Source organism: Paroedura picta, chromosome 2 (genome assembly GCF_049243985.1).
Source record: "Paroedura picta isolate Pp20150507F chromosome 2, Ppicta_v3.0, whole genome shotgun sequence".
NCBI lineage: Eukaryota > Metazoa > Chordata > Lepidosauria > Squamata > Gekkonidae > Paroedura > Paroedura picta.
In genome coordinates this window covers 178471780-178498074 of record NC_135370.1, presented here as the reverse complement: position 1 = coordinate 178498074, position 26295 = coordinate 178471780, and the positions used below count along the sequence as shown (strand labels likewise).

The 26295-nt window shown below is 49.7% G+C and overlaps 1 protein-coding gene across 3 annotated transcripts in view; it reads left to right on the top strand.

Annotated features, from left to right (window-relative positions):
- DAAM1 (dishevelled associated activator of morphogenesis 1) overlaps positions 1 to 26295 on the top strand; it is a 193397-nt gene that overhangs the window by 117786 nt on the left and 49316 nt on the right. For all 3 annotated transcript variants that reach the window (XM_077323960.1, XM_077323963.1, XM_077323961.1), the window contains exons 4-9: positions 6600 to 6671; positions 16320 to 16414; positions 18807 to 19140; positions 20083 to 20193; positions 22310 to 22413; positions 26020 to 26086. In XM_077323960.1, coding sequence (XP_077180075.1) covers positions 6600 to 6671; positions 16320 to 16414; positions 18807 to 19140; positions 20083 to 20193; positions 22310 to 22413; positions 26020 to 26086 — 783 coding nt within the window. The remainder of the gene's footprint in view (positions 1 to 6599; positions 6672 to 16319; positions 16415 to 18806; positions 19141 to 20082; positions 20194 to 22309; positions 22414 to 26019; positions 26087 to 26295) is intronic.

Sequence of the window (26295 nt, the reverse complement as noted above, 5' to 3'; positions counted from 1 at the left end):
GGGGCTTCCTCAGGAGGTGGGGAGCTCCCCTCACTGGCCGTCTTCAAGCAGTGGTTGGACAGATCCTTCTCTGGGATGCTTGAGGCTGATCCTGCATTGGGCAAGGGGTTGGACTAAGTGGCCTCTATAGTCCTTTCCAACATCATGAATCTGATTCTTCAGATATCTTCAGGTAACTCTGAAGCAGCAGCAGAAAGTCTGAGTCCAGCAGCACCTTTAAGACCCACAAAGTTTTATTCAAGGTATGAGCTTTTCTGTGCCTGTTTTTCAGGCACTGCTTCAGACCAGCATGACAGCCCACTGGAATCTGTCTCCCAGGACAGAGTATCAGAATTGGGGGAAAGGTTTGGGATAATAACCTACTGTGTTCCATGTAGTCACAGACTCATCTTTTCCCCTCCTCATCAGTTAACCAGATCAAAATAAACCAAGTGCTTTACGGGTTTACGGGAAGATCTGGCCTTTTGTATTACCAGATCCTTTATATCCAGAATGATCCCTCCAGGGGACTGAGAAACAGAAATCTCTCCATCTAATGAGGCTGCTAATGTCCTTCTTGGTGCAGAGGCAGAGAATAAATGGCTGGCCTTCGGCATGCAGCCTGGCAAAGACTTCTGCAGAACTCAAAGGATTGTGTGGTGTTTTGTGTTGCTTTGTTAAGCCTTTACAAGAATGCGCTTATGACTTTCTTGGGTGTTACTTAAGTTAGCGTGTGAGATCCAGTAGTGGCTGAGAGCAGCAGGGTTTTGTGAAACCCTCAGGTTTCTTGATGGCCGCGGAAGGGTTTCCCAAATGGGTGGGGATCAATTCTTGTTATATCTATTTGTTAAATTTGTGAAACGTTTGTTTGTTTGTTTGTTTGTTTGTTTACCGCCCTCCCCGAAGGCTCAGGGTGGTTTACATCAAACAGGAGCAATACAAATAACTCAGTTTGATATGACCAACTCGATATATGATATGATATGAGAGCCAGTTTGGTGTAGTGGTTAGGAGTGCTAATCTGCCAGTCTGATCTGGCATACCAGGTTCGATTCTGCGCTCCCCCACATGCAACCATCTGGGTGACCTTGGGCTCACCACAGCACTGAGAAAACTGTTCTGACCGAGCAGTAATCTCAGGGCTCCCTCAGCCTCACCCATCCCACAGGGTGTCTGTTGTGGGGAGAGGAAAGGGAAGGCGACTGTAAGCCACTTTGAGCCTCCTTCGGGTAGGGGAAAGCGGCATATAAGAACCAACTCTTCTTTTTCTTCTAACTCGAATGATATGATCATATATGGTCATGTCCATCCACCCGCCCCTCCCAAAATGGCCAATGATGGGCCTGGAGGGGGTGGGGAGGGGAGGGTCCCCGGGTGGGCGTGTCCACAGCTCTGCTTCCCAATCGTATTCTGCATGATTGTGCCACTTCTGGGGTTTCTCAAAGCCTGAAGAATGTTTCTGGGGTTTCTCAAGGGTAAAAAAACGAGTTGAGAACAGCTGGTTTAGGTTGATCCTGCATTGAGCAGGGGCTTGGACTAGGTGCCCTGTGTTTTAATGGGGAGAAAGTCAATTTATCTCTCATGTAGTTCTGCACAGTTGCGAGGAGACCGTCCCAGAGATGCCCTTAACAGAGAATGGAGGTGATTGATAAGCTTCTTTGTCCAAGGAGAGCCTACACAAAAGAGGGGAAACAGAAGGGAACTGGGTGGCTTTGTTGCAAACGAATGCTCCCTGTTCTACCCCCTGGGTATAATTTTCTCCCATTTACCCCCAGCAGTTTGTGCTGAGATATAAATGGTTCCCTTTTAAGTACCATTCCAGAAAGCCATTCTGAGGCTTGCCCTTCCCTTGTTCTGTCTGATGCTTGCTCGGAAGATATAATGGCCCAGATTGTAGCATCTCTCCCCTGTATCTTGCCCCTGTTCATAATGACCAAGGCAGGCTGTGAGCTGTTTCTTTACAGCCCACTGAGGCTTGCTTGTTATCCAATGGCAGGCCGCTAAGAAGCCCACCCACTCCCAATTATAAAAAAGAACAGCCATGTAAAAATCAATGCTGGTGATATTATTTTAGGGTTTCCAACCTTCAGGGGGTAACTGGAAGCCTCCCCACTATTACAGCTGATCTCCAGATGACCGAAATTAGTTCCCCTGGGGAAAAGGGCTGCTTTGAAGGGTGGACTTATACTGTGCCGATGTTCCTGCCCTTCCCAAGGTCCGTCCCGAATTATCGAAGTTGGCAACTCTACCTTTGTGCAAGCACCAATTACCACAGAGGGGAGGAGTCTCTCCCCAGGCTCCGCCTTTTCCAGCCTTCATCCTCCAAATCTCCATTTCTTTCCCAAGCTGGGAATCCTCTATTATTTGGAACATGAGTTAAACAGCATGAATTTAAGACAGCCAAGATTTTTTCCCTCCCCGCCCCTCAGATCAGTAGCCATGTCCGTCTGTAATTGGAAAATAAAACGGGAACATCCCCTGGCACCTTAAAAGCTTACATTTTATGCTGGAACAAAATTTGAGTTCAGAGGTACCTTTAAGACCGACAAAGTTTTATTTGAGGGGTGAGCTTCTGTGAGCCTCAGCCGATGGAACCGGAATCATCAGAGTAGAGAGAGTCAATTAGCAGTAAATTAGTAAACAGCATCATCAAGATATCCAATAAATACACAGCAAGATAATGGAGATCAGATCATTCATAGAATCATAGAGTTGGAAGGTGGTGGGTTCTCCATCTTTGGAAAATATTAAACAGAGCTGGAGAGCCATCTGATGGAGAAGCTGATTCTGTGAAGGGGGTGGCAGATTGCAGTGGATGAGTGATAGGGTGGTGAGTGTTCTGCATAGTGCAGGGGGTTGGACTAGATGACCCAGGAGGTCCCTTCCAACTCTATGATTCTATAATTCTAAATTCCATCTAAACATTCCTGACAGTTTCTCAGTGGAACAGGCTTCCTTGAATGATGGTGCATTCTCCATCTTTGGAGATCTTTAAGCAGAGGCTGGAGAGCCATCTGACGGAGAGGCTGATGGTGAAATGAAATCCTTTCATGAAATGAAATCCTTTCCAACTCTAAGATTTTATAATTCTGTGATTCTAAATTCTGTCTCCTGACAGAGCAGCTTCTCAGTGGAACAGGTGGTGGGTTCTCCATCTTTGGAGATTTTTACACAGAGGCTGGAGAGCCATCTGACGCAGAGGCTGGTTCTGTGAAGGCTCAAGGGGGTGGCAGGTGACTGTGGGTGAGCGAGAGGGTTGGGAGTGTCCTGCACAGTGTAGGGGGTTGGACTAGATGACCCAGGAGGTCCCTTCCAACTCTAGGATTCTATGATTCTAAATTCCGTCTAAACATTCGGAAGAAGTTCCTGACAGTTAGAGCGGTTTCTCAGTGGAACAGGCTTCCTCGGGAGGTGGTGGGTTCTCCATCTTTGGAGATTTTTAAGCAGAGGCTGGAGAGCCATCTGACGGAGAGGCTGATTCTGTGAAGGTTCAAGGGGATGGCAGGTGACAGTGGATGAGCGAGAGGGTTGGGAGTGTCCTGCACAGTGCAGGGGGTTGGACTAGATGACCCATGAGGTCCTTTCCAGCTCTATTATTCTATGGAAATGGTTGTCCCAGCTTCCTTTTAGTCACCCAGCGAAGCTCCTTGTGCCATAGTGACAGCAGCTGCCAAAGTGACACTTAAAAAAAAAGAAAGAGCTGCACAGCCAGTCGGATCTCCGATGCCCCACCAGAAGCACTTCCCACTTTCTAGGAACCTGGCAAGCACCATGAAAGGTGTGGGTAGGTCGTGGTGCCCATGGGCACCATGTTGGGGACCGACACATGGCACACATCTGTGAGGGAATGTGGTGAAACATCCCCTGTTGAAAGCCAGAGGAATAAGTCTCATTTTCAGAATTTTGTGCAATATGCCCTTGACCCTTTGTCGCAGGCAATCAACAACGTCCCAGGCCCAGTCTGAATTTTCCAGGCAAACTCTTGCGCGCCCGTATATCTGACCCTTTGGCCGTGATTTCTTTTCCCTCCCCCGCGTTCCAAAATTAACTATAGAGCGGCTATCGTGTGCCAGCCCTTGCGATATGAAAGCGTAGCTGTGTTTCTTCTCCTGTGAACTCCCTCCCCGGTTCTTGGCGGCGTTCCAGTCGGACGAGGCGACGGCTTTTTCCACGAGCGACCTAAATTTCCTACCGGATTGTTCAGCGATACCCAGGGCTGGCGGGAGGCAGCTGACACGGCCTACCTCCTCCTCCGGGAGGGTGGGAAACGACCTTGGATTCACCAGCTCTTTACATGCAACCGATCTCTTCATATTAAATATTTGGGTGCGTGTGTGTGAGTTTAGCAGATTCTTCCACTCTAGGAATAGGCCGGGATATAATGATGAAAGGAGGCCGCCGCCGTCTCGGTTTTCCTCCTGGCCCGCGATTAGATTAGCAAAACGTTTGCAGGAGTTTGACATCAATCCAGCAGTGAAATTGCATGAATTGGGGGCGGGAAGCAAATGACATCATTCCAAACTTCCATTTTTGCTGTACTAGAGAAACATCGTTTTGTATGTAGGACCAGGTTCTGTACCAGGTTTGAAAGGGGTTTCCTGATTGCCCTGGAAGGGCTTCCCGAATGGGTGAGAGTTAATTAATTTTTAAATATCATTTTTAAATTTGTTGGATGATATGACTGTCCGTCCGTCCGTCCGTTCATTAATTCATTCATTCATTTTATTCCGCTGCTCCTACCCAGCGATGGCTCACAACAAAATAAAACAATAAAACCAGACAATAAGAAATCCTCTCCCACCCACCCCAAACCTCTCTCCAACCCCCACCCCCTTACCAAGCCACCACATTGCTGCCACAAAATGCCCAGAGAGATAAGGACAGGGGGACAAGGATATCAAAGGCTTTTATTATGAATGACTGGTATTCATGACAGGTATCCATGACTGGTATTCATGGTTGGATGCACACTTTTCTTGGATGCTTTAGGATGCTTAGGGCTGATCCTGCGTTGAGCAGGGGGTTGGACTAGATGGCCTGTATGGCCCCTTCCAGCTCTATGATTATGTGATTCTATGATTCTATGGCCTGTATGGCCCCTTCCAACTCTATGATTCTATGATTCTGTGGCCTGTATGCCCCCTTCCAACTCTATGATTCTATGATTCTATGGCCTGTATGGCCCCTTCCAACTCTATGATTCTATGACAGAAGTTTGGCCTCATTTCCATGTTTGTTGAGGCCCATTTCCATGTTGGCCATTCTAAGCAGCGTCCCCATCACAATATAAGAGCTGGGTCTAAAGACTTCACATCTACTCGTTGTAAAGGGTAGCAGAGAGCCAGTGTGGTGTGGTGGTTAAGAGTGGCAGCTTCTAATCTCTGGAGCCAGGTTTGAGTCCTGGCAGCCTGCTGGGTGACCTTGGGCCAGTCACAGTTCTGATAGTGGTGTTCTGACTGAGCAATTCTGTCAGAGCTCTCTCAGCCCCCCCCCCCCTCCCAAGGTGTCTGTTGTGGGGAGAGGAAGGGAAGGCAATTATATGATGCTTTGAGACTCCTTCAGGTAGAGAAAAGCTGCATATAAGAACCAAATTTTCTTCTTCAGTAATCTCAGGGCTCTCTCAGCCTCACCTCCCTCACAGGGTGTCTGTTGTGGGGAGAGGAAAGGGAAGGCGAATGTAAGCCACTTTGAGACTCCTTTGAGTAGAGAAAAGCAGCATATAAGAACCAACTCTTCTTCTTCAGTAATCTCAGGGCTCTCCCAGCCTCCCCTCCCTCACAGGGTGCCTGTTGTGGGGAGAGGAAAGGGAAGGTAATTGTAAGCCGCTTTGAGACTCCTTCGGGCAGTGAAAAGCAGGGTAGAAAAACCGATTCTTCTTCTGCCTTACAAAACACTAGAGCTGCCAACTCTGAGATGGGAAATACCTGGAGAATTTGGGAATGGGGTTTAGGGAGGGGAGGGGATGGATTTCAAGGGGGCATAATTTCCTAGTCCCCACCTTCCAAAGTAGCTATTTCTTCCAGGTATTTTTGGAACATTGTCCTTTATTGGAATAGATAGTTGTTTGCCTTCACCAGCCTGAGACTCATTTCTTCTTCTTGTTTCACGGCTGACGGGTCTATACCGGTTGAACACCTGGAAGAAGGCAGTCCTATAATACGAGTCATGTCTTTTCTTGGCTTAAGAGTTTGCTCCTTAGATCTTTTGATTAGGAAAGTAGCTAAACTTGTGTTCTCTCCTGCCCTTAATCTTGCCTTCTGTGCTCCATATGCATCCTGAATTAAAACCAAAAAGCACTATCAGGACTTCTTCCCATAGAAATGGGTCATTTTCTGCTTGTTTGGTACCTCTAAATATATATGTAGGTGTTTGTCATGGAGTTTTTCCAGTCATTTGGTCGAGTTCATCAGCAAATGTCACAAAATGGGCTCCGTGTATGGGAAATCTCTGTCACCCCCAAAGAGAAATTGTGAATTCCTTGGAACAATTCAGTTTGTTGTGCAGGGGTTGGACTAGATGACCCTGGAGGCCCCTTCCAACTCTGTGATTTTAGATTAAGGGCGTGGCAGACAGGAAGACAGGCAAGCCTATTTCTGATCTTGTCCTTTTGTTTTTTTCAGGACCAAGAAGAAAATAAAGGAGCTACGAGTTGGCCAGAGTTCTACATCGATCAGCTTAACTCCATGGCGGCTGTAAGTGGAGTTTTCAAAGACTGCTTTTTAAAAGCTTACATTTAAAAAAATTATATAAGCGTTTTGAGCATGAAGGGCAGGATTACACATAAAACTCTGAGGTGCCATGCCTTGGCAAATCCCAAATTCAGGAGGTGGGGAAACTGAATACTGTGAAATGTATACATTTGTTTGATTTTTGAAGGCGGGTTTGTGGCTTGTGAATCCACAAGCTATCCAATAGCACAGAATCCTTCTCGGTCCAGAGGAAACTGATTTCACAGTTCTTCAGCAGGCATGATCCACCCTGTGGGGTCCCCAACCTTTTTTGAAGCAGTGGACAATTGTGGACTTGCGGTGGTAACAGCCACAAGATGCCTGCCACAGGTGTGGCCAGCTGACATCACTTCCACAGATCCTGGAAGCCTGAAAAATCATTCCAGGGTCTCTTCCAAGGTGAAAAGGTTGAAAAAGGCCAAAGCAGATGCCCAGCCCTTAGAAAGGCCCATTGTGTGCAGCTGGCTTGCAGCTTGTATGTCTTAAGAATTTATTTAAAGCAGCGGTTCTCAGGCTTTACTTCACCGTGACCTCAAATTCAGCGGCGGCTGGTGCAGTGGCAACAGCAGTGCATGTGCGTGCAGCGTGTGCATGCATGCGTGTGTGCGTGCGCAGTTTGTGTATGCATGTACGTACTCGTGCATATAACAATCGAGGTGCATAGAGGAGGCCATTGCCATGGCTCTACCCACTTCTGCTGGCTGCCCTCTGCCGCCACCTCCACACGCCACACACCGCTGGGCAACCTGGTGGGCATCCTGGCGACCCCAGGGAAGGGGCCAAGCGACCCCAAATGCGGTCGCAACCGCAAGGTTTAGAACCGCTGCTTTAAGGGCTGCCTGCTCCAGGTGGGGAAACTCTGGGAGATTTGGGGGCGGAGCCTAGGGAGGACAGGGACCTCTGGGGGGTACAGGGTCCTAGAGCCCACCCTCCAGAGCAGCGAATAACAAAAGAGGGAACAAAATAACCCAACCTGTATGGACAAGCTAGGCACCTTAGAGGTTGAACAGCAGAATATACTAAATGTGAAAATGCAAATATTTATTACTATTCGTGTGCATATGTTAAGATTTTAAATTTAAAAAATGCAATCATACAGTAATGCACAGATCCAATACATATTGGTACATGGACAGAGGGACCTCATACAAAGGATCATACACCATTTCGGCCCCTCTTGGGGTCTTCCTCAGTGGTCCGATATTAGAATGCATTTATTCCATGTTGCAATAGGAACTATTATAAGTTGGTAAAAAAATTCAAGTAAGAGGCTCCTACTAGTAAAAAAAAAATGTCTCTCTAGGAGCCCCCCCCCATGGAAAATTTTCCAAAAATTACTTTCATGTTATTGCCCTCTCTTAGCCTAAGTGCGCCTCTTGTGGCACACAGTGATAAGCGGCAGAAATGCTGTCTGAAGCTGTCTGCCCATGAGGTTGGGAGTTCGATCCCAGCAGCTAGCTCAAGGCTGACTCAGCCTCCCATCCTTCCGAGGTCGATAAAATGAGTACCCAGCTTGCTGGGGGGTAAATGGTAATGACTGGGGAAGGCACTGGCAAACCACCCCGTATTGAGTCTGCCATGAAAACGCCAGAGGGAGTCACCCCAAGGGTCAGACATGACTCGGTGCTTGCACAGGGGATACCTTTACCTTTAGCCTGAGTGCACTCTCATTTGTCTTGACTAATGATGCCCCTTTCCTCCAGGGGAACTGATCTCTGCAGTCTGGAGAGGAGCTGTCATTCCAGGGGATTCCCACGCCCCGTCTGGAGGCTGGCATCCCTGAGTCCCCCCTCCCAAGCAGCCCTTTCCTCCAAGGGAACTGATCTCTGCAGTCTGGAGAGGAGCTGTCATTCCAGGGGATTCCCACGCCCCGTCTGGAGGCTGGCATCCCTGAGTCCCCCCTCCCAAGCAGCCCTTTCCTCCAGGGGAACTGATCTCTGCAGTCTGGAGAGGAGCTGTCATTCCAGGGGCTCCCCAGGCCCTGCCTGGAGGCTGGCATCCCTCAGTCCCCCCTACCAAGCAGCCCTTTCCTCCAGGGGAACTGATCTCTGCAGTCTGGAGAGGAGCTGTCATTCCAGGGGCTCCCCAGGCCCCTCCTGGAGGCTGGCATCCGGAGCTGCGTATTTGCAGAATCCCCCTACAAGAGGCACCCAGCCTTGCTTACAAGTGGGTCTACTCCAGCGGTGGCCCAGATAAAGCGCTCCGGGTTCCTAGACATATTCCAGGCCGCAATTTGTGCTGGAGAGGGCAGGCTGGGCTGGGCTCCTTTCTTCCAGCTGTCCAAGCAAGGGCGGGGTGGCACGGTGCCAGGGCGTGTGTTTGCCGAAGGGAGGGGAGGATTAGTTTCTGCAAACCCTCCTAACGGCTTCAACAAGAGCCCCTTGATCAAAGACAACAGACGCAGCTTGTCTCAAGAGCCCTGATTTATAGGCCCTTGGCCCGGGGTTACTTGGTTACGCCAACAGGAGTGAGTCCCGTCCCCCCACCCAGGGCCGGCTGGAATTTTTACGAGGGTCATGTTGGGTTTTCCTTGCAAGCTTAGTGTCTTTGCGGCATTTGATCAGAAGACAGAGCAGGAACCGTAAACCTGCAGGACTGCCTCATGCCTTCCGGGTGGGGGGTCCGGGACCACGGAATGCCCACGGATGTTTTGAAGAGGAAAGCTGCCATTTAGACTCACCAGCTTGCTGCATCATGGATTCTGTTCCAGGAGGGTGAAGAACCAGCTTGGTGTAGTGGTTAGGAGTGCGGACTTCTAATCTGGTGAGGCAGGATCGATTCTGCGCTCCCCCACATGCAGCCAGCTGGGTGACCTTGGGCTCCTCACGGCACTGATAAAACTGTTCTGACAGAGCTATGATATCAGGGCTCTCTCAGCCTCACCCATCCCACAGGGTGTCTGTTGTGGGGAGAGGAAGGGAAGGCCCTTTGAGACTCCTTTGGGTAGAGAAAAGTGGCATATAAGAACCAACTCCTCTTCTTCTTCAGTAATATCAGGGCTCTCTCAGCCTCCCCTCCCTCACAGGATGTCTGTTGTTTTCTTGGCAGACTCAATATGGGGTGGTTTGTCAGTGCCTTCCCCAGTCATTGCCGTTTACCCCCCAGCAAGCTGGGTACTCATTTTACCGACCTTGGAAGGCTGGAAGGCTGAGTCAACCTTGAGCCGGCTGCTGGGATTGAACTCCCAGCCTCATGGGCAGAGCTTCAAACAGCATGTCGCTGCCTTACCACTCTGCGCCACAAGAGGCTCCATCAGGGGATACGATGCCCTAATAGAGACCTTTCCTGGAGTCCTCTTGGTGTAGTGGTCAAGAGCAGAGGACTCTAACCTGGAGAACCAGGTTTTATTCCCCACTCCTCTTCCACATGCAGCCAGCTGGGCGCCCTTCGGTTAGTCACAGGGCTGGTCTCACAGAGCAGTTCTCTCAGAGCTCTACCCATCTTACAGGGTTTCTGTTGCGTAGAGAGGAAGGGAAAGGAATTTGTAAGCTGCTCCTTCGGGTAGTATAAAGCAGGGTATTAAAACCCAGTTCTTCTCCTCCAGTCTACATTTGGAGTGCTACCGGCTGGATAAGAGCCTTGAATGGGCCAGTTCCGGCCCCTGGGTCAGATGTTTGACATGCCTGTCACAGACCCATTATGCACGGTGGCAGATACTCCGTGCCACTGCGGCGGGGCAAAAAGCCCCACCGTCCCCCGTGTATGCATAGGGGTGGAGCTCTGCCTGCTGTCCCAGCGCAATGGCCCCGTGCAGGCTATGCGGGGCCAGGTGCGCAGGAAAGAGGTGGCAGTGGCTGGGGGGAGGGGGATTAGGGGCAGGGGTCCCCCACTGCAGGATGGTGGGGACCAGTATGCTGCTCTCCCACAATGGTGGGGACGGGGGTCGCCGCTGTCTTCTCCGCGGAGCCAGCAGAGGGGAGGAGGAGCCAGGGGGAGGAGCCAGGCCGAAAGCCCAGCTCCTCCGATTATGCATGGGACTCAGGTGGCTGGGCCCTCACTTGTGCCCTCAGGAGTCCTTGGACTCCGGAAGAACCCACGTTTCATTAACGCGGGTCTTCTGAGGGCCTGGGCCGGGACACGCCCATGCTGGCAGCAACGTGCATTATTGGGGATTTTCCCCAAAGCTCTGCCACCGACAACACGGCATTCCAGCCTCTGCACAATGGGTCACAGAGTCCACCCTTCAAAGCATCCATTTTCTCGAGGGGAACAGCTCTGTCCTGATAATATCAGATCCAACACAGTTCCGGGGGATTCTAAGATCTCCCCTGGAGGCTGGCATCTCTGCCTTCCAACAGGGATCTGGAAACTTCACCTAGCTCTTGTTTTAAGCACTTTTTAAAAGTGCAAATTCCCATGGGAGCGCTGCATGTCAGTCTGCTGCCATAAATAAACAAACGGAGTCTAGTAACGCTTTTTATCAAGGCTATGGTCTTCCCAGTTGCAATGTATGGCTGCGAAAGTTGGACCATAAGGAAGGCCGAGCGTCAAAGAATCGAGGCTTTTGAACTCTGGTGCTGGAGAAGACTCTTGCGAGTCCCTTGGACTGCAAGGCGAACAAACCGGTCAGTCCTAGAGGAGATCAGCCCTGACTGCTCCTTAGAAGGCCAGATCCTGAAGCTGAAACTCAAATACTTTGGCCCCCTCATGAGAAGGAAGGACTCCCTGGAGAAGAGCCTGATGCTGGGAGCAATTGAGGGCAAAAGAAGAAGGGGACGACAGAGAATGAGGTGGCTGGATGGAGTCCCTGAAGCAGTCGGTGCAAACTTAAATGGACTCCGGGGTATGGTAGAGGACAGGAAGGCCTGGAGGATCATTGTCCAGGGGGTCGCAATGGGTCGGACACGACTTCACAACTAACAACAACAACAACAACAACAACAACAACAACATAATGATGCTGGGGAGCAGCCAGATGATTTGGAGAACTTCTGTTTGCTAGCTTGCTTAATACATTACATGGTGCAAAGTAAAATCTGAATAATTACACAAATGGTATTGTGCAACTTCTCTTCTTTTCTGCCTCCCTTTCCCATCGCTATCGTTATTTCTTTTTAAAAATAAAATTACATTTTTGAAAAGGACAGAACCTCTGAACAAGTGCAAAAGCGACCCCCCCCCTTTTTTTTTAATGGGGTTGGAGAGAGAGAGAGACAGCCCAATTTTGGACTACAGGGAAGACTTCCAATTGAGAGGGATTTCATTCTATGTCTGTGAGTGGCGATGCCTGCCTTATATAAATAAAAGCGTCAGCCCAGATACGCATCTCACGGTGAACAAGAGCCCTGGGCTGTCACAGCAGGGACTTCACCTGCTACACAAACCCGGAATCACAGCTCGAGTTACGCACCCGCAAGTCACATGCTGGATCAGCGCATAGGCTCTCAGAGCAGGACATTGGTTCCCATGTGACAGATGAACAGAGGTGATGTTTTGCCATGACCTGCCTCAGTGTGGAGATGAAACTGAAATGGAGCTCACCTGGGCCATTCAGGTGATTTTCCATCATTATAGATGGTTTACTTCTGATCTAAGTAGACCATCTATACTGATGGAACGTCATAGCCAACGTCTGGCAACCCCATAGGGATGAACAGAATTGGTTTCACCCTCTTGCACAGCAACCCTGGAGAGGAAGGGAAAGGGGTTTGTAAGCTGCTCCTTCAGTTAGTATAAAGCAGGGTATAAAACCCCTGGAGTTCCTTGGCAGACTTTCCTCCAAACACCAACAGGGACAACTCTATCTTCCCAGATCTGACACGATCAAGCCAGCTTGGACCATCTAGGTCAGGGTGTAGCATCTCTAGCTAGGCTCATTTCAGGTGCAGAAATTAGGCTGCCTGAACACCCTCCCTGTACGTGAGCGTTCGAGGGATGAACCTTTTCTTGGTGCTGTCGGAATGTGCAAGATGTGCAGTGCGCAGTGTGCATGATTGAACAGCATGCGATGAATATTCTACGGGGGCATCGACGGAGGAGATGTATCGTTAGCATACTCAGATTAGAAACTTCCTGTTATTTTTCAAATAATCTCCACTTGTGTCATGATTAGCTCACTGGGAGACCTCTTGCTCTTTTGAGCACACGTCCTCCCTGTTTGCCTTCAAATGCAAAAGAACAGTTAATCAGTTAAGCAGATAGAACTCTCTCTCTCTCTCTCTCTCACTCTCTCTCCCCCTCTCTCTCCCTCCCTCCCTCTCCCTCTCCTCTCTTCCATTGTTGTTTCACATCTTAATAAAGCTATTTATTCTTTAAGCCAATGGCACTTCTTTGCATTTTAAAACTCTGTCAACACTTAACGTCCTCGGCTGCAGCATGCTGGCTTGTGAAATATTTTAATTGATCTCCCCCCGCGCTTTGGGTGAAAATCTGGACCTTGTTTGCAAAATTGCGTCCTTCTGATGTGGACGGCGTTCTGCTGGAGCCGCAAAATGCCTCGCAAATGTTCACGGTCCGGGTTGTACATAAAACACTTGGACTGCGCTCGGCAGAGAACCTTGCCCCCAATGAATTTTTACGGTGGATGGCTGGCGTGGAAAAATGACATCACTCGTTAAACATTTCTGCAGGGCAGTTTCCTCCTCTAACCGTCCCAGTGACAGCTGTCCAACCGCATCACCATCTCCGAGGGCTTCAGCGGGGACAGGGAGAACTTCTTTCCTCCCACCCGCCCCCCCAAGAAATCACCTGATCAGGGGATGGAAGAACCTTCTGTATAAGGACAGCATGCAGAGTCTGGGACTTTTCAAGTCTGGGACTGATCAAAAGTGATGATTTAAGGGAAGACCTGATGGAGATTTAGACATTTTTGCAGGGGACAGAGAGAGTTGGCAAAGAGATCATTTTCTCCCTCTCCAGAATTCTAGAACTCAAGTGCATCCAATGAAGCCATAGAATCATAGAGTTGGAAGGGGCCAGACAGGCCATCTAGTCCAACCCCCTGCTCAACGCAGGATCAGCCCTAAGCATCCTAAAGCATCCAAGAAAAGTGTGTATCCAACCTTTGCTTGAAGACTGCCAGTGAGGGGGAGCTCACCACCTCCTTAGGCAGCCTATTCCACTGCTGAACTAGACTCACAGAATCCTAGAGTGGGAAGGGGCCATGCAGGCCATATAGTCCCACCCCCTGCTCAGTGCTGGATCAGCCTCCAGCATCCAGGAGAAGGATCTGTCCAGCCGCTGCTTGAAGACGGCCAGTGAGGGGGAGCTCCCCACCTCCTGAGGCAGCCCCTTCCACTGCTGAACTAGACTCCTAGAATCCTAGAGTTGGAAGGGACCAACCAGGCCATCTAGTCCAACCCCCTGCTCAACGCAGGATATAGAATCATAGAGTTGGAAGCGGCCATACAGGCCATCTAGTCCAACCCCCTGCTCAACGCAGGATATAGAATCATAGGGTTGGAAGGGGCCATACAGGCCATCTAGTCCAACCCTCTGCTCAACACAGGATCAGCCCTAAGCATCCTAAAGCATCCAAGAACCCAGTGGGCAGGAGAATCAGGACAGACAGACAAAAAGAAATACTTTATGTGGAGAGTGATTAAAATGAGTAATTTGCTGCCGGAAGGCTCTTCTGAAGTTCTTTTAAAGACCTAGGCATCTGTGCCCTATTGTTGGCCCTCCAGAGGAATTGGTTGGCCAGTGAGAGAAAGGATGCTGGACTGGATGGACCCCTGGTCTGACCCAGCAGGGCTCTTCTGGTGCTCGTAGGAAGGCCTCGGCCTCTCTGCCCTGTTGCTGGCCCTCCAGAGGAACTGGCTGGCCCCTGTGTGAGACAGGAGGCTGGACTGGATGGACCCCTGGTCTGATCCAGCAGGGCTCTCCTGATGTCCTTAGGAAGGCCTCAGCCTCTCTGCCCTGTTGTTGGCCCTCCAGAGGAACTGGCTGGCCACTGTGTGAGACAGGAGGCTGGACTGGATGGACCCCTGGTCTGAGGAACTGGCTGGCCCCTTTGTGAGACAGGAGGCTGGACTGGATGGACCCCTGGTCTGACCCAGCAGGGCTCCCCTGATGTTCTTAGGAAGGCCTCGGCCTCTCTGCCCTGTTGCTGGCCCCCCAGAGGAACTGGCTGGCCCCTGTGTGAGACAGGAGGCTGGACTGGATGGACCCCTGGTCTGACCCAGCAGGGCTCTCCTGATGTTCTTAGGAAGGCCTCAGCCTCTCTGTCCTGTTGTTGGCCCTCCAGAGGATCTGGCTGGCCCCTGTGTGAGACAGGAGGCTGGACTAGATGGACCCCTGGTCTGACCCAGCAGGGCTCTCCTGATGCTCTTAGGAAGGCCTCGGCCTCTCTGCCCTGTAGTTGGCCCTCCAGAGGAACTGGCTGGCCCCTGTGTGAGACAGGAGGCTGGACTGGATGGACCCCTGGTCTGACCCAGCAGGGCTCTCCTGATGTCCTTAGGAAGGCCTCGGCCTCTCTGCCCTGTTGCTGGCCCTCCAGAGGAACTGGCTGGCCCCTGTGTGAGACAGGAGGCTGGACTGGATGGACCCCTGGTCTGACCCAGCAGGGCTCTCCTGATGCTCTTAGGAAGGCCTCGGCCTCTCTGCCCTGTTGCTGGCCCTCCAGAGGAACTGGCTGGCCCCTGTGTGAGACAGGAGGCTGGACTGGATGGACCCCTGGTCTGACCCAGCAGGGCTCTTCTGATGCTCTTAGGAAGGCCTCGGCCTCTCTGCCCTGTTGCTGGCCCTCCAGAGGAACTGGCTGGCCCCTGTGTGAGACAGGAGGCTGGACTGGATGGACCCCTGGTCTGACCCAGCAGGGCTCTCCTGATGCTCTTAGGAAGGCCTCGGCCTCTCTGCCCTGTTGCTGGCCCTCCAGAGGAACTGGCTGGCCCCTGTGTGAGACAGGAGGCTGGACTGGATGGACCCCTGGTCTGACCCAGCAGGGCTCTTCTGATGTCCTTAGGAAGGCCTCGGCCTCTCTGCCCTGTTGCTGGCCCTCCAGAGGAACTGGCTGGCCCCTGTGTGAGACAGGAGGCTGGACTAGATGGACCCCTAGTCTGACCCATCAGGGCTCTTCTGGTGCTCTTAGGAAGGCTGAGGCCTTCATAGGAACATCAGAAGAGCCCTGCTGGATCAGGCCAGAGGTCCATCTAGTCCAGCATCTTGTCCCACACAGTGGACAGCTAGTTCCTCAGGGCAGCCAGTCATAGGGCATAGAGACCAAGTGTTTCTTTGTGTCTGTCCCAAATCTACACCTCAGTTAGATCACCAGTGATCATTTGGACATCTGTCTCACAGTTACCTGTGTTTTCTGGCCACAGCTTTCCAAGGTCATCTTCACCTCTGCTATTTGATATCCTCCTGAGCTGGATTTGAACCCAGGGCCTTTTAATCTCAAACATAGCCCACCCCTATGACCTAGACCAGGGGTAGTCAAACTGCGGCCCTCCAGATGTCCATGGACTACAATTCCCATGAGCCCCCTGCCAGCATTTGCTGGCAGGGAGCTCATGGGAATTGTAGCCCATGGACATCTGGAGGGCCGCAGTTTGGCTACCCCTGACCTAGACCCTTGGTAATTTCCTGTTGATTCTGGACCACTGTGAGCTACTTGCCGGCAACTTGGCCTTAACTGAATTGTTGTGGGTTTTTTTGCCCTCCTTACCTTTGCAGAGAAAATCGTTGATCGCTTTGGAAAAAGAAGATGAGGAAGAGAGGAACAAAACAATAGAAAGCTTGAAGACCGCATTGAGGACCAAGCCAATGAGGTAAATGCTCTTTGTTCAGGTATCAGAAGCCTTCCTCCCTGTCTCCTGCATATTGATTTATTTGCCCATCCCTCATAATAATTTATTATCTGCCGCTCTTGGGCCAGCCCGCTTGCAGTAGGGCACAACAGGTAAAGACATAATAACAATAACAATATCCAGATCTAACCCCCCCCCCCCTGCAAAAAAAAAAAGATTATATTCAACTCAACAGACCCACCCCAGCCCATTTAGGCTGATGTTTGGACGGGGGACCCAACAGATCTGCCTACCCTGGCCTTAACCAAACGCCTGGCGGAAGAGCTCCCTCTTGCAGGCCCTGCGGAACTGCGACAGCTCCAACAGGGCCCTCAGCTCTTCCGGGAGCTCATTCCACCAGGTGGGGGCCGGGACCAAAAAGGCCCTGGCCCTGGTCGAGGACAGGCGCAGTTCCTGCAGGCCAGGGATCACCAGCCTGTTAGAATTATCACAGCGAAGGGCTCTGCAGGGGGCAGAGAAAGTTAGACCAGCCCCTCAGATACTCTGGGCCCAGATTGCAGGTGGCCTTGAAAATTAACACCAAAAACTTGAATTAGCGTATAGGTAATAAAATAGCCAACAGATGTGAGAACGTGATTGGAGTCCTGTCTCCATTCATGCTTTGACCCAATATTCCTTTGAGTAATTGTTTTTCTTAAGTTAAAAAAACAAACTTTTCGTGCTTCCGCTCATGAACGGCTTTGGCGGAACACTCTCCAGAGACGCATTTCATCCATCCGACTGGCCCGCTGGCCGATCTCTTCAGTCCCTTGTGTGGCGCCACGGATCAGTTGCGTACATTGTTAACGCAGCATAATACACCGTGCGGCTGTGGGTCTGATTTGCAAGATGTTTGGCTCCCCCACAGACAAACACACACATCCAGAGCTGTGGATGCTCCTTTGAAGGCGGGGAAAGGAGACTGGCGTTGAAGAGCATTGTGCAAATCAAGGATGTTTGCACAGATTTGCGTGCTTTGCCTAATTTATTCCGCATCTGCCGGCCCTGAATGGAGTCGTGCAGGCAACGGAAAGCCCGCCACTTTGCTGCCGGTTGTTCCGGCTGGCACCTTGCCAGCTGCCGGGGATTGTCTGGTGTCGCTCAACCGTGCCGGAGCTTTTCTTCATGGCCGCGGGGGCCCCTGACCGGATGGGTGTTGGGAGTTTGTGCACGAAAGCCGTTCTTAGCAGGCTGTCGTGTTTGGGGTCTGCTGCCGAAATTTGTAGTCTGGGGATGCCTGATGCACTGCTGCATGGAGTTACGTCACACAATGAGCTTCGATGGGAATAATTTAAGGCCATTTGTGGAATGGGCCCAGCGCATCTGAGGGCACACTTCTCTAAGTATTTTCCCCAAAGAGCATTGCGTATAGTGGATCCAGCATGCTGGTGGTCCCCGACCCTTGGGAGGTGTGCCTGGCCTCGACCACGGCCAAGGCCTTTTCAGTCCTGGCTCCTTTCTGGTGGAATGAGCTCCCGGAGGAGACACAGGTCCTGTTGGAGCTTACTCAGTTCCACAGGGCCTGTAAAATGGAGAACTTCCACTGGGCACTTGGTTAAGGCTGGGCCCCCAGGAACATCTAAGAACCTCCCCTCTCCCCATTGAAACACCATCTAGCTCTGGCAACGAATGGGGAAAGGATGTGGGTGCTATAATAATCCACGGGACATTGATTTTTAAAGAATTTTCACAATATTTATAGAGTTGTTTTAACTATGTCGATTTTAACTGAGACGGCTGGGCCAAGAGGGGCAGTCCTAAAGTCCAATGACAAACAAATAGATAATAAAATAATATTAAAATAATCCTGCAATGGATCAGTGCTCTGGCGTGGAAGTTTTTGCCGTGCTGTATTTTATGATGAAAAATTTCCTGCCCTAAGTGTGTCGGCACGGTTGATGCATGGTTGCCGGGGCTTTCGTGCTGCAAATCAGTCAGATCACATCGGCTGAACATGAGGCATGAAGCGTGGACAGGACGTTGGCAGACCCATTGCAGTGTAGTGGTTAAGAGTGGCAAACTCTAATATGGAGAACCGGGTTTGATTCTCCACTCCTCCACACGCAGCCAGCTGGATGACCTTGGGCTAGTCACAGTTCTCCTGCAGAGCAGTTCTCTTAGAGCTCTCTGAGTTCCACCCAACTCATAGGGTGTCTGTTTTTGGGGGGAGGGAAGGAAAGGCTTTCGTAAGCCGCTTTTGGGACTCCTTCCGGTAGTGACAAGAGGGATATGAATAAGGAGGTCTTCTCTTCCGGGCCAAACAGACCAAGCTCCCCCAACCCTTCCTCATACATCTTGGTCTCCAAACCCCTCACCATCTTGGTTGCCCTCCTCCGGACACGCTCCATATTTCTAACCTTGTCGTATTTGTCAGGTTTGTAACCAGATTCATTGACCTGGATGGCCTGACGTGCATCCTGAACTTCCTGAGGAGCATGGACTATGAGACCTCGGAGTCTCGGATACACACCTCCCTCATCGGATGCATCAAGGCACTGATGAACAACTCTCTCGGGAGAGCTCACGTCCTGGCTCACTCGGAGAGCATCAACGTCATCGCTCAGAGCCTGAGCACGGAGAACATCAAAACCAAGGTGGCTGTGCTGGAAATCATGGGCGCTGTGTGCCTAGTTCCCGGCGGTCACAAGAAGGTGCTGGAGGCCATGGTGCATTACCAAAAATACGCCAGCGAAAGGACTCGCTTTCAGGTATGTAGTGCCACACGTCTGCGTGGCATTTCTGACATTTGTCTCTGTTTGGCTGGAGTGGTGAGGATTCTTTGGGGAGAGGGGATTGTGGTTTTAAGAAGCTTAAATTCCCAAGGTCTACTTGTATATTTTGGGCCCATTGTTGACTTTAGTCAAACAGGCTTTGCAGGTTTCTGAAGCAACATAAAAACCTGCAGGACCTGTTTAGTAGAGGCAAAAATGGCCTGGATGGACACATAATTGTGAGCAGGCTATCTTCTGTTTTGTGGAGTGAAACCCAGTGTCTTTCACACACACACACACACTCTTACCCTGTCTATTCTCAATTTCTCTAATTGCAGAAGTGAGCGTTTTGAGGCTTCTTTTATGTTCTTGACATCGCTTATGGAGTCACCATAGGTTGGGTGTGACTTGATAGCAAAAAAGCTAACAAACCTAGAATCACAGAATCATAGAGTTGAAAGGGGCCTCCTGAGCCATCTAGTCCAACCCCCTGCACTACGCAGGACACTCCCAACCCTCTCGCTTATCCACTGTCACCTGCCACCCCCTTGAACCTTCACAGAATCAGCCTCTCCGTCAGATGGCTCTCCAGCCTCTGCTTAAAAATCTCGAAAGATGGAGAACCCACCACCTCCCGAGGAAGCCGCTCTAACTGTCAGGAACTTCTTCCGGATGTTTAGACAGAATTTCTTTTGAATTAATTTCATCCCATTGGTTCTGGTCCATCCCTTTAACTATGCAGATTCATGATCTGTCCAGAGATTTTTCTTTCTGTCCTTTTTCATCAGTGTGATGCACTGGATTTGGGTCTTTTAACATGGGGATGTGTGTTGGTTCTGGCAGAGCTGAACATGCACATACGAAAGGCTCATCCCCATTTTCACTGCTCTGCCTGTGTTGTCCCTGATTTTTCCTTTGCCTCCGTTGTATATTCCCCAGACGTTAATAAACGACCTGGACAGAAGCACGGGGCGCTATCGAGATGAAGTGAGCCTCAAGACGGCCATCATGTCCTTCATCAACGCGGTCCTGAGTCAAGGCGCAGGAGTGGTGAGTTGGGCAGGCGACGGGGAGAGAGGCTTTGACTGGATTTGCTGTTTGCCGGACATGGGATGCATGCAAGGTGCAGCCTTCTCCCCTTAGGACTGGGGCCACTATTAGACCAGCTTTGATTCCGTGGGCCCCCTTGACGTCATCCAAACTTTCCATCAGCCCTCCTAGTCCCATCCAAGGGGCTCTTGTAGGATGCAGAATCATAGAATCATAGAGTTGGAAGGGACCTCCTGGGTCATCTAGTCCAACCCCCTGCACTACACAGGACACTCCCAACCCTATCGCTCATCTACTGTCACCTGCCACCCCCTTGAACCTTCACAGACTCAGCCTCTCCGTCAGATGGCTCTCCAGCCTCTGTTTAAGAATCTCCAAAGATAGAGAACCCACCACCTCCCAAGAAAGCCTGTTCCACTGAGAGATGCCCCCCTCCCAAAATGGCCAATGAGGGGCCTGGAGGCGGGGAAAGGAGAGGGCCCCAGGTGGGCTTGTCCTCAGCCCTGCTTCCCAACCATATTTGGCAAAATTGCGCCACTTCTGGGGTTTCTCAAAGCCTGAAAAATGTTTCAAGGGGTTCTCAAAGGTTAAAAAGTAGAGAAAGGCTGCCATAGAGGAAAATGTCCAAAGCAGCCATCTTCTCCAGAGGAACTGATCTTTGTTACCTGGAGTTGTCCTAGGGTACTCCCGTCAACAGGTGGAAGTTGAAGCAATGGAAAAACCCAAGAGAGATAATGAATTCTGACAAAAAAACAGAAAGCCCATCATAATAGTTTCCCACAGTAGTCGATTGTGACCTTAATCAAGCCTTCATCAGGAATAATAAGAACAATTATTTTACAGGCAATATTTCCATGCTCGTATAACAGTGAACACAGCATGTGAACACATCCACCTCACCTCTCCCATAGAGAAAATTCTTTGTAGGAGCTTCTGACATTCAAGCAAAACTATGCTCCACATTTCTTTATGGCACAATACAGGTCCTTACGATTAAGGGGGAAGGGTTCTAACTTGATTATCATCTTTCGTGCAGTTATAGATTTATCAAGTAGTTTCTCGTGGAAGAATGTCGTTTTCCTTTTCAAGGACTCATTAAACAGTTTTGAGCGTACTTTGCTAATTTTTGCCTCAAACGGTTTTCCCGTTGCTTCAGCCTGCACCGTTCGACCTCCTCCTTTTTCTCTTGCTTCTTCAACACATGGAGGTTGGCAGCCCTACGGATGTATCTTGTTAACTGTCTGTCCTGTAGCCTGGCATTCCTCTTACATTTTCCGCCTGCCCATGCCCCATATTGCCGTTCAGAGCCACCTCCCCTCCCCCAAAACTCTAGCCCCGCCGTTCTCAATTTTTTTTTTACCATTAAGAAACCCCAGAAACTTTCTTCAGGCTTTGAGAAACCTCAGAAGTGGCACAATCGTGCCAAATACAGTTGGGAAGCAGAGCTGTGGACACGCCCACCCAGGACCCCTCCTCTTCCCACCCCCTCCAGGCATTTTTATTATTATTATTTATTACATTTTTATCCCGCTGTTTCCAGACAAGCTGGCCTGCGGCAGCTTACAATACTAAAACACGACCCCATAAATACAAGCTAGAAACCAGAGGAAACAGAAAAAGAAGCAGTAATCCAGAACGATGACGGTCAGGTAATCCTAAACCCGTCTTCCTACGCTCTTATTCCCAGCTGTGTCCATCCAATGTAAGTCTGGGGGCACTGGTAGGCCCCCTCCCAGGGGTCCAGATCCTACAAGCACGGGGGGAGGACCCAATTTTATTGCCTGGTATGCAGCCCAGCCTCTACCAAAAGCCTGGCAGAAGAGTTCCGTCTTACAGGTTCTGCGGAAAGCTGACAATTCTGGCAGGGCCCTCTGCTCTTCCGGGAGCTCGTTCCACCAGGCAGGGCCCAGGACTGAAATCTCACCCGATAAATGTTTAACAAATCTTAAAAATAGATTAAAAATGAATTAACTCCCACCCATTCAGGAAACTCTTCCAGGGCTGTCTCACGGAATCCTAGTTGAGAAAGCCTGGCCTAGCCTATGTGTGAGCTGTTGATTTATACTGCGCTTGCGAGGGGCAGACCACCTAAAAGCGGCTTCTTCTTTGCTTCCAGGAAAGTCTGGACTTCAGACTCCATCTTAGATACGAATTTCTCATGCTCGGGATTCAGCCGGTCATAGACAAATTAAGGGAGCACGAAAATTCCACGCTAGATAGGTAAGTTTGAACTGTGCAGTTGATTTTCTTTCCTTTTCTGCTTTGCATCGGTTCCTTAGGCTCCCTTTCCCTTTCCTGCCAGGTTTTGTGCTTTCTAGGAATTTGAATTAGGCTAAACCTTTCCAATTACACTTAATAATCCTGCAGCTCTCCCAGAGGCAGTTAAACATAACGGCGGCTATTAGTCATTTTTATGTTGCAAAATACTGTAAAATATTTCTGCGTTGCCACCCTTAGAGGGGGGAGGAAATAACCATTCGTTTACTACTCCTATTTATGCCCATAACCGTTAGCCACTGGATTGTCCATCTCGGGTAAATTTGCCGTTTACAAAACACGAACAAAACAAAATGTTTGGATTTTGGATACCACCAGCATAATTCCCAAATAAGCACCCGGAGAAAATACACAGATGTATTCCCAGTAATGATTGCAACAGTATGCACTCCTCTAAATGAATTTCAGATACACAAAATGTAAAACACTGAATTTACACAAGATAGTATATATTCTAGATTGGGAAGTCCCCAGCCTTTGTGAGTCCCCGGACACATTTCGAGTTCTGACATGATACGGTAAGCGCTGCCCCAAAATGGCTGCCACAGGAGATGGAGCCCACTCCAAAATGGCTGCCACAGGAAATGGAATTAGCCACAAAATGGCTGCCAAAGGAGGTGGAGCTAGCCACAAAATGGCTGCCACGTTGTAGGACTCGAATTACAGAATTTAGGAAACAAAAGCCCTGCAAGGCTTCTGACTGGTGGCCAAATTGTGGCTCTCCAGATGCCCATGGACTACAGTTCCCATGAGCCCCTGCCAGCACAAGCTTGGATCACTGTAGTCCGTCAACATCTCTGGCCACACCTGTTCGAACTACAGCAAGCAGGTTCTGAAGAACACGGTCCATGGAGCAACAAAAACAAGGACATGTGTTGGTTCTGTGCTTCAAACATGAAATAAAGTTCATGCGGAAAAGCCTCTTCTTTTAATCCACTTAGGCCTTGTAAATAGGTAGAGACAGAATGTCTGGAATGAGGTCCTGTTTCGTGTTCTTCGTCAGATGCCTTGAATGGGTTAGTTGCTCCACATCGGAAACCACTTCCAATAAAACACAACCTAAGGAGTCTAATGAAGATGAAACTCAAATACTTTGGCCACCTCATGAGAAGGAAGGACTCCCTGGAGAAGAGCCTAATGCTGGGAGCGATCGAGGGCAGAAGAATAAGGGGACAATGACAGAGAATGAGGCGGCTGGATGGAGTCACTGAAGCAGTCGGTGCAAACTTAAATGGACTCCGGGGAAGGGTAGAGGACAGGAAGGCCTGGAGGGTCATTGTCCATGAGGTCACGATGGGTCGGACACGACTTCGCACATGACAACAACAAGGAGTCTAACTTGCCACAGCATAAAATCGTGCTCTTCTTTACAAGTTCTAACCAGAACTGAGAAATTCTGCTGTGTGCCCATGCAGTCTGGGCATGTACAAAAGCAGGTAAGGCCACACCTGGGCACACATCGGAAATTTCTTGGCAGCCTGAAAGAAGGGGACTGTTATCTGATAAATGAGCATTTTCCACCTGATCCATTTTGATTGATTTTGTCATTCTAAAAAAACAAGTCCCTATACTTTGTTTATTTTACTGGCTGCTGTGTGTCTCTTGCGTTTTATCCACACGTGTGTGAAACATTAGACCTCTGGAGAAGTGTGGGTCGAAATGCTTCAGGCTTTGTGTATGTTTTTAATATTAAAACAATGTTTTTAAAAGCCGCACACAATAAATGTCCGTATAATTTTATCAGCCATGGTCTAAGCTGCACAGACATTTCAGTGATAATTAGCAGGCCCAAATCCGAGGCCCAAATAAAAGTATGCTTGTAGTTTTGTTCGTTAGGCCTGCCAAGGGAAACCCTATTCACCGTTCCCTTCAGTAAAGAGATTGCTTGTTTGCAACGGATCTGCTTATTGGGGACTCGACAAGGGACGCTCTACAGTTGTACTGCCTAGCAATTTAACATTTTCTTTCTTTCTTTCTTTCTTCCTTCCTTCCTTCCTCCCTCCCTCCCTCCCTCCCTCCCTCCCTCCCTCCCTCCCTCCCTCCCTCCTTTCTTTCTTTCTTTCTTTCTTTCTTTCTTTCTTTCTTCCTTCCTTCCTTCCTTCCTTCCTTCCTTCCTTCCTTCCTTCCTTCCTTCCTTCCTTTCTTTCTTTCTTTCTTTCTCTCTCTCTCTCTCTCCCTCTCCCTCCCTCCCTCCCTCCCTCCTTCCTTCCTTCCTTCCTTCCTTCCTTCTTTCCTTCCTTCCTTCCTTCCTTCCTTCCTTTCTTCCTTCCTTCCTTCCTTCCTTCCTTTCTTTCTCTCTCTCTCTCCCTCTCCCTCCCTCCCTCCCTCCCTCCCTCCTTCCTTCCTTCCTTCCTTCCTTACTTACTTTCTTTCTTTCTCTCTCTCTCTCCCTCTCCCTCCCTCCCTCCCTCCCTCCTTCCTTCCTTCCTTCCTTCCTTCCTTCCTTTCTTTCTTTCTTCCTTCCTTCCTTCCTTCCTTTCTTTCTCTCTCTCTCTCCCTCTCCCTCCCTCCCTCCCTACCTCCCTCCTTCCTTCCGTCCTTCCTTCCTTCCTTCCTTTCTTTCTTTCTTTCTTTCTTTCTCTCTCTCTCTCTCTCTCTCTCCCTCTCCCTCCCTCCCTCCTTCCTTCCTTCCTTCCTTCCTTCCTTCCTTCCTTCCTTCCTTCCTTTCTTCCTTCCTTCCTTCCTTTCTTTCTTTCTTTCTTTCTTTCTTTCTTTCTTTCTTTCTTCCTTCCTTCCTTCCTTCCTTCCTTTCTTTCTCTCTCTCTCTCCCTCTCCCTCCCTCCCTCCCTCCTTCCTTCCTTCCTTCCGTCCTTTCTTCCTTCCTTCCTTCCTTCCTTCCTTCCTTCCTTTCTTTCTTTCTTTCTTTCTTTCTTTCTCTCTCTCTCTCTCCCTCTCCCTCCCTCCCTCCCTCCCTCCCTCCCTCCTTCCTTCCTTCTTTCCTTCCTTCCTTCCTTCCTTCCTTCCTTTCTTTCTTTCTTTCTTTCTTTCTTTCTTTCTCTCTCTCTCTCCCTCTCCCTCCCTCCCTCCCTCCCTCCCTCCTTCTTTCCTTCCTTCTTTCCTTCCTTCCTTCCTTCCTTCCTTCCTTCCTTCCTTCCTTCCTTCCTTCCTTCCTTCCTTCCTTCCTTTCTTTCTTTCTTCCTTCCTTCCTTCCTTCCTTCCTTCCTTCCTTCCTTCCTTCCTTCCTTTCTCTCTCCCTCTCCCTCTCCCTCTCCCTCTCTCCCTCCCTCCCTCCCTCCCTCCCTCCCGTCCTTCCTTCCTTCCTTCCTTCCTTCCTTCCTTCCTTCCTTCCTTCCTTCCTTCCTTTCTTTCTTTCTTTCTTTCTTTCTTTCTTTCTTTCTTTCTTTCTTTGTATTTTTATACCGCCTTTCCCTACGGCTCTGGGCGGTTTACATAAAACATTTTTGAACATTCACACAGAACACTATCAAAATCAAATAGAACAGTATAACAATTTTCAGTCTGTCTACAAAATGTATTGCGTATCGATAGTCAAGCACAGCTACGCTTTCATTTGCATTGTTTCTCCTTCTCTCCTGCCCTCCCCCAAAGGCATTTAGACTTTTTCGAGATGCTCCGGAATGAAGATGAGTTAGAGTTTGCCAAAAGATTTGAGCTGGTATGTATCCTAACCTGCGGGCTGTTTTTGTCAGAATCAGAATGTAAAAGGGAGGAGGTTGTTTGTTGGGAGCAGGAGAAAACGCCAGAAAAACCAAAATTAATTTTATTCGGACTCCGTAGTGCCTTTCCAGTCGCGAAACTTGGACACTGTGATACGGAAGGGAGGGGACCCTGTTGCTGTTGAGGCATAACTGGTGATCCTGGACA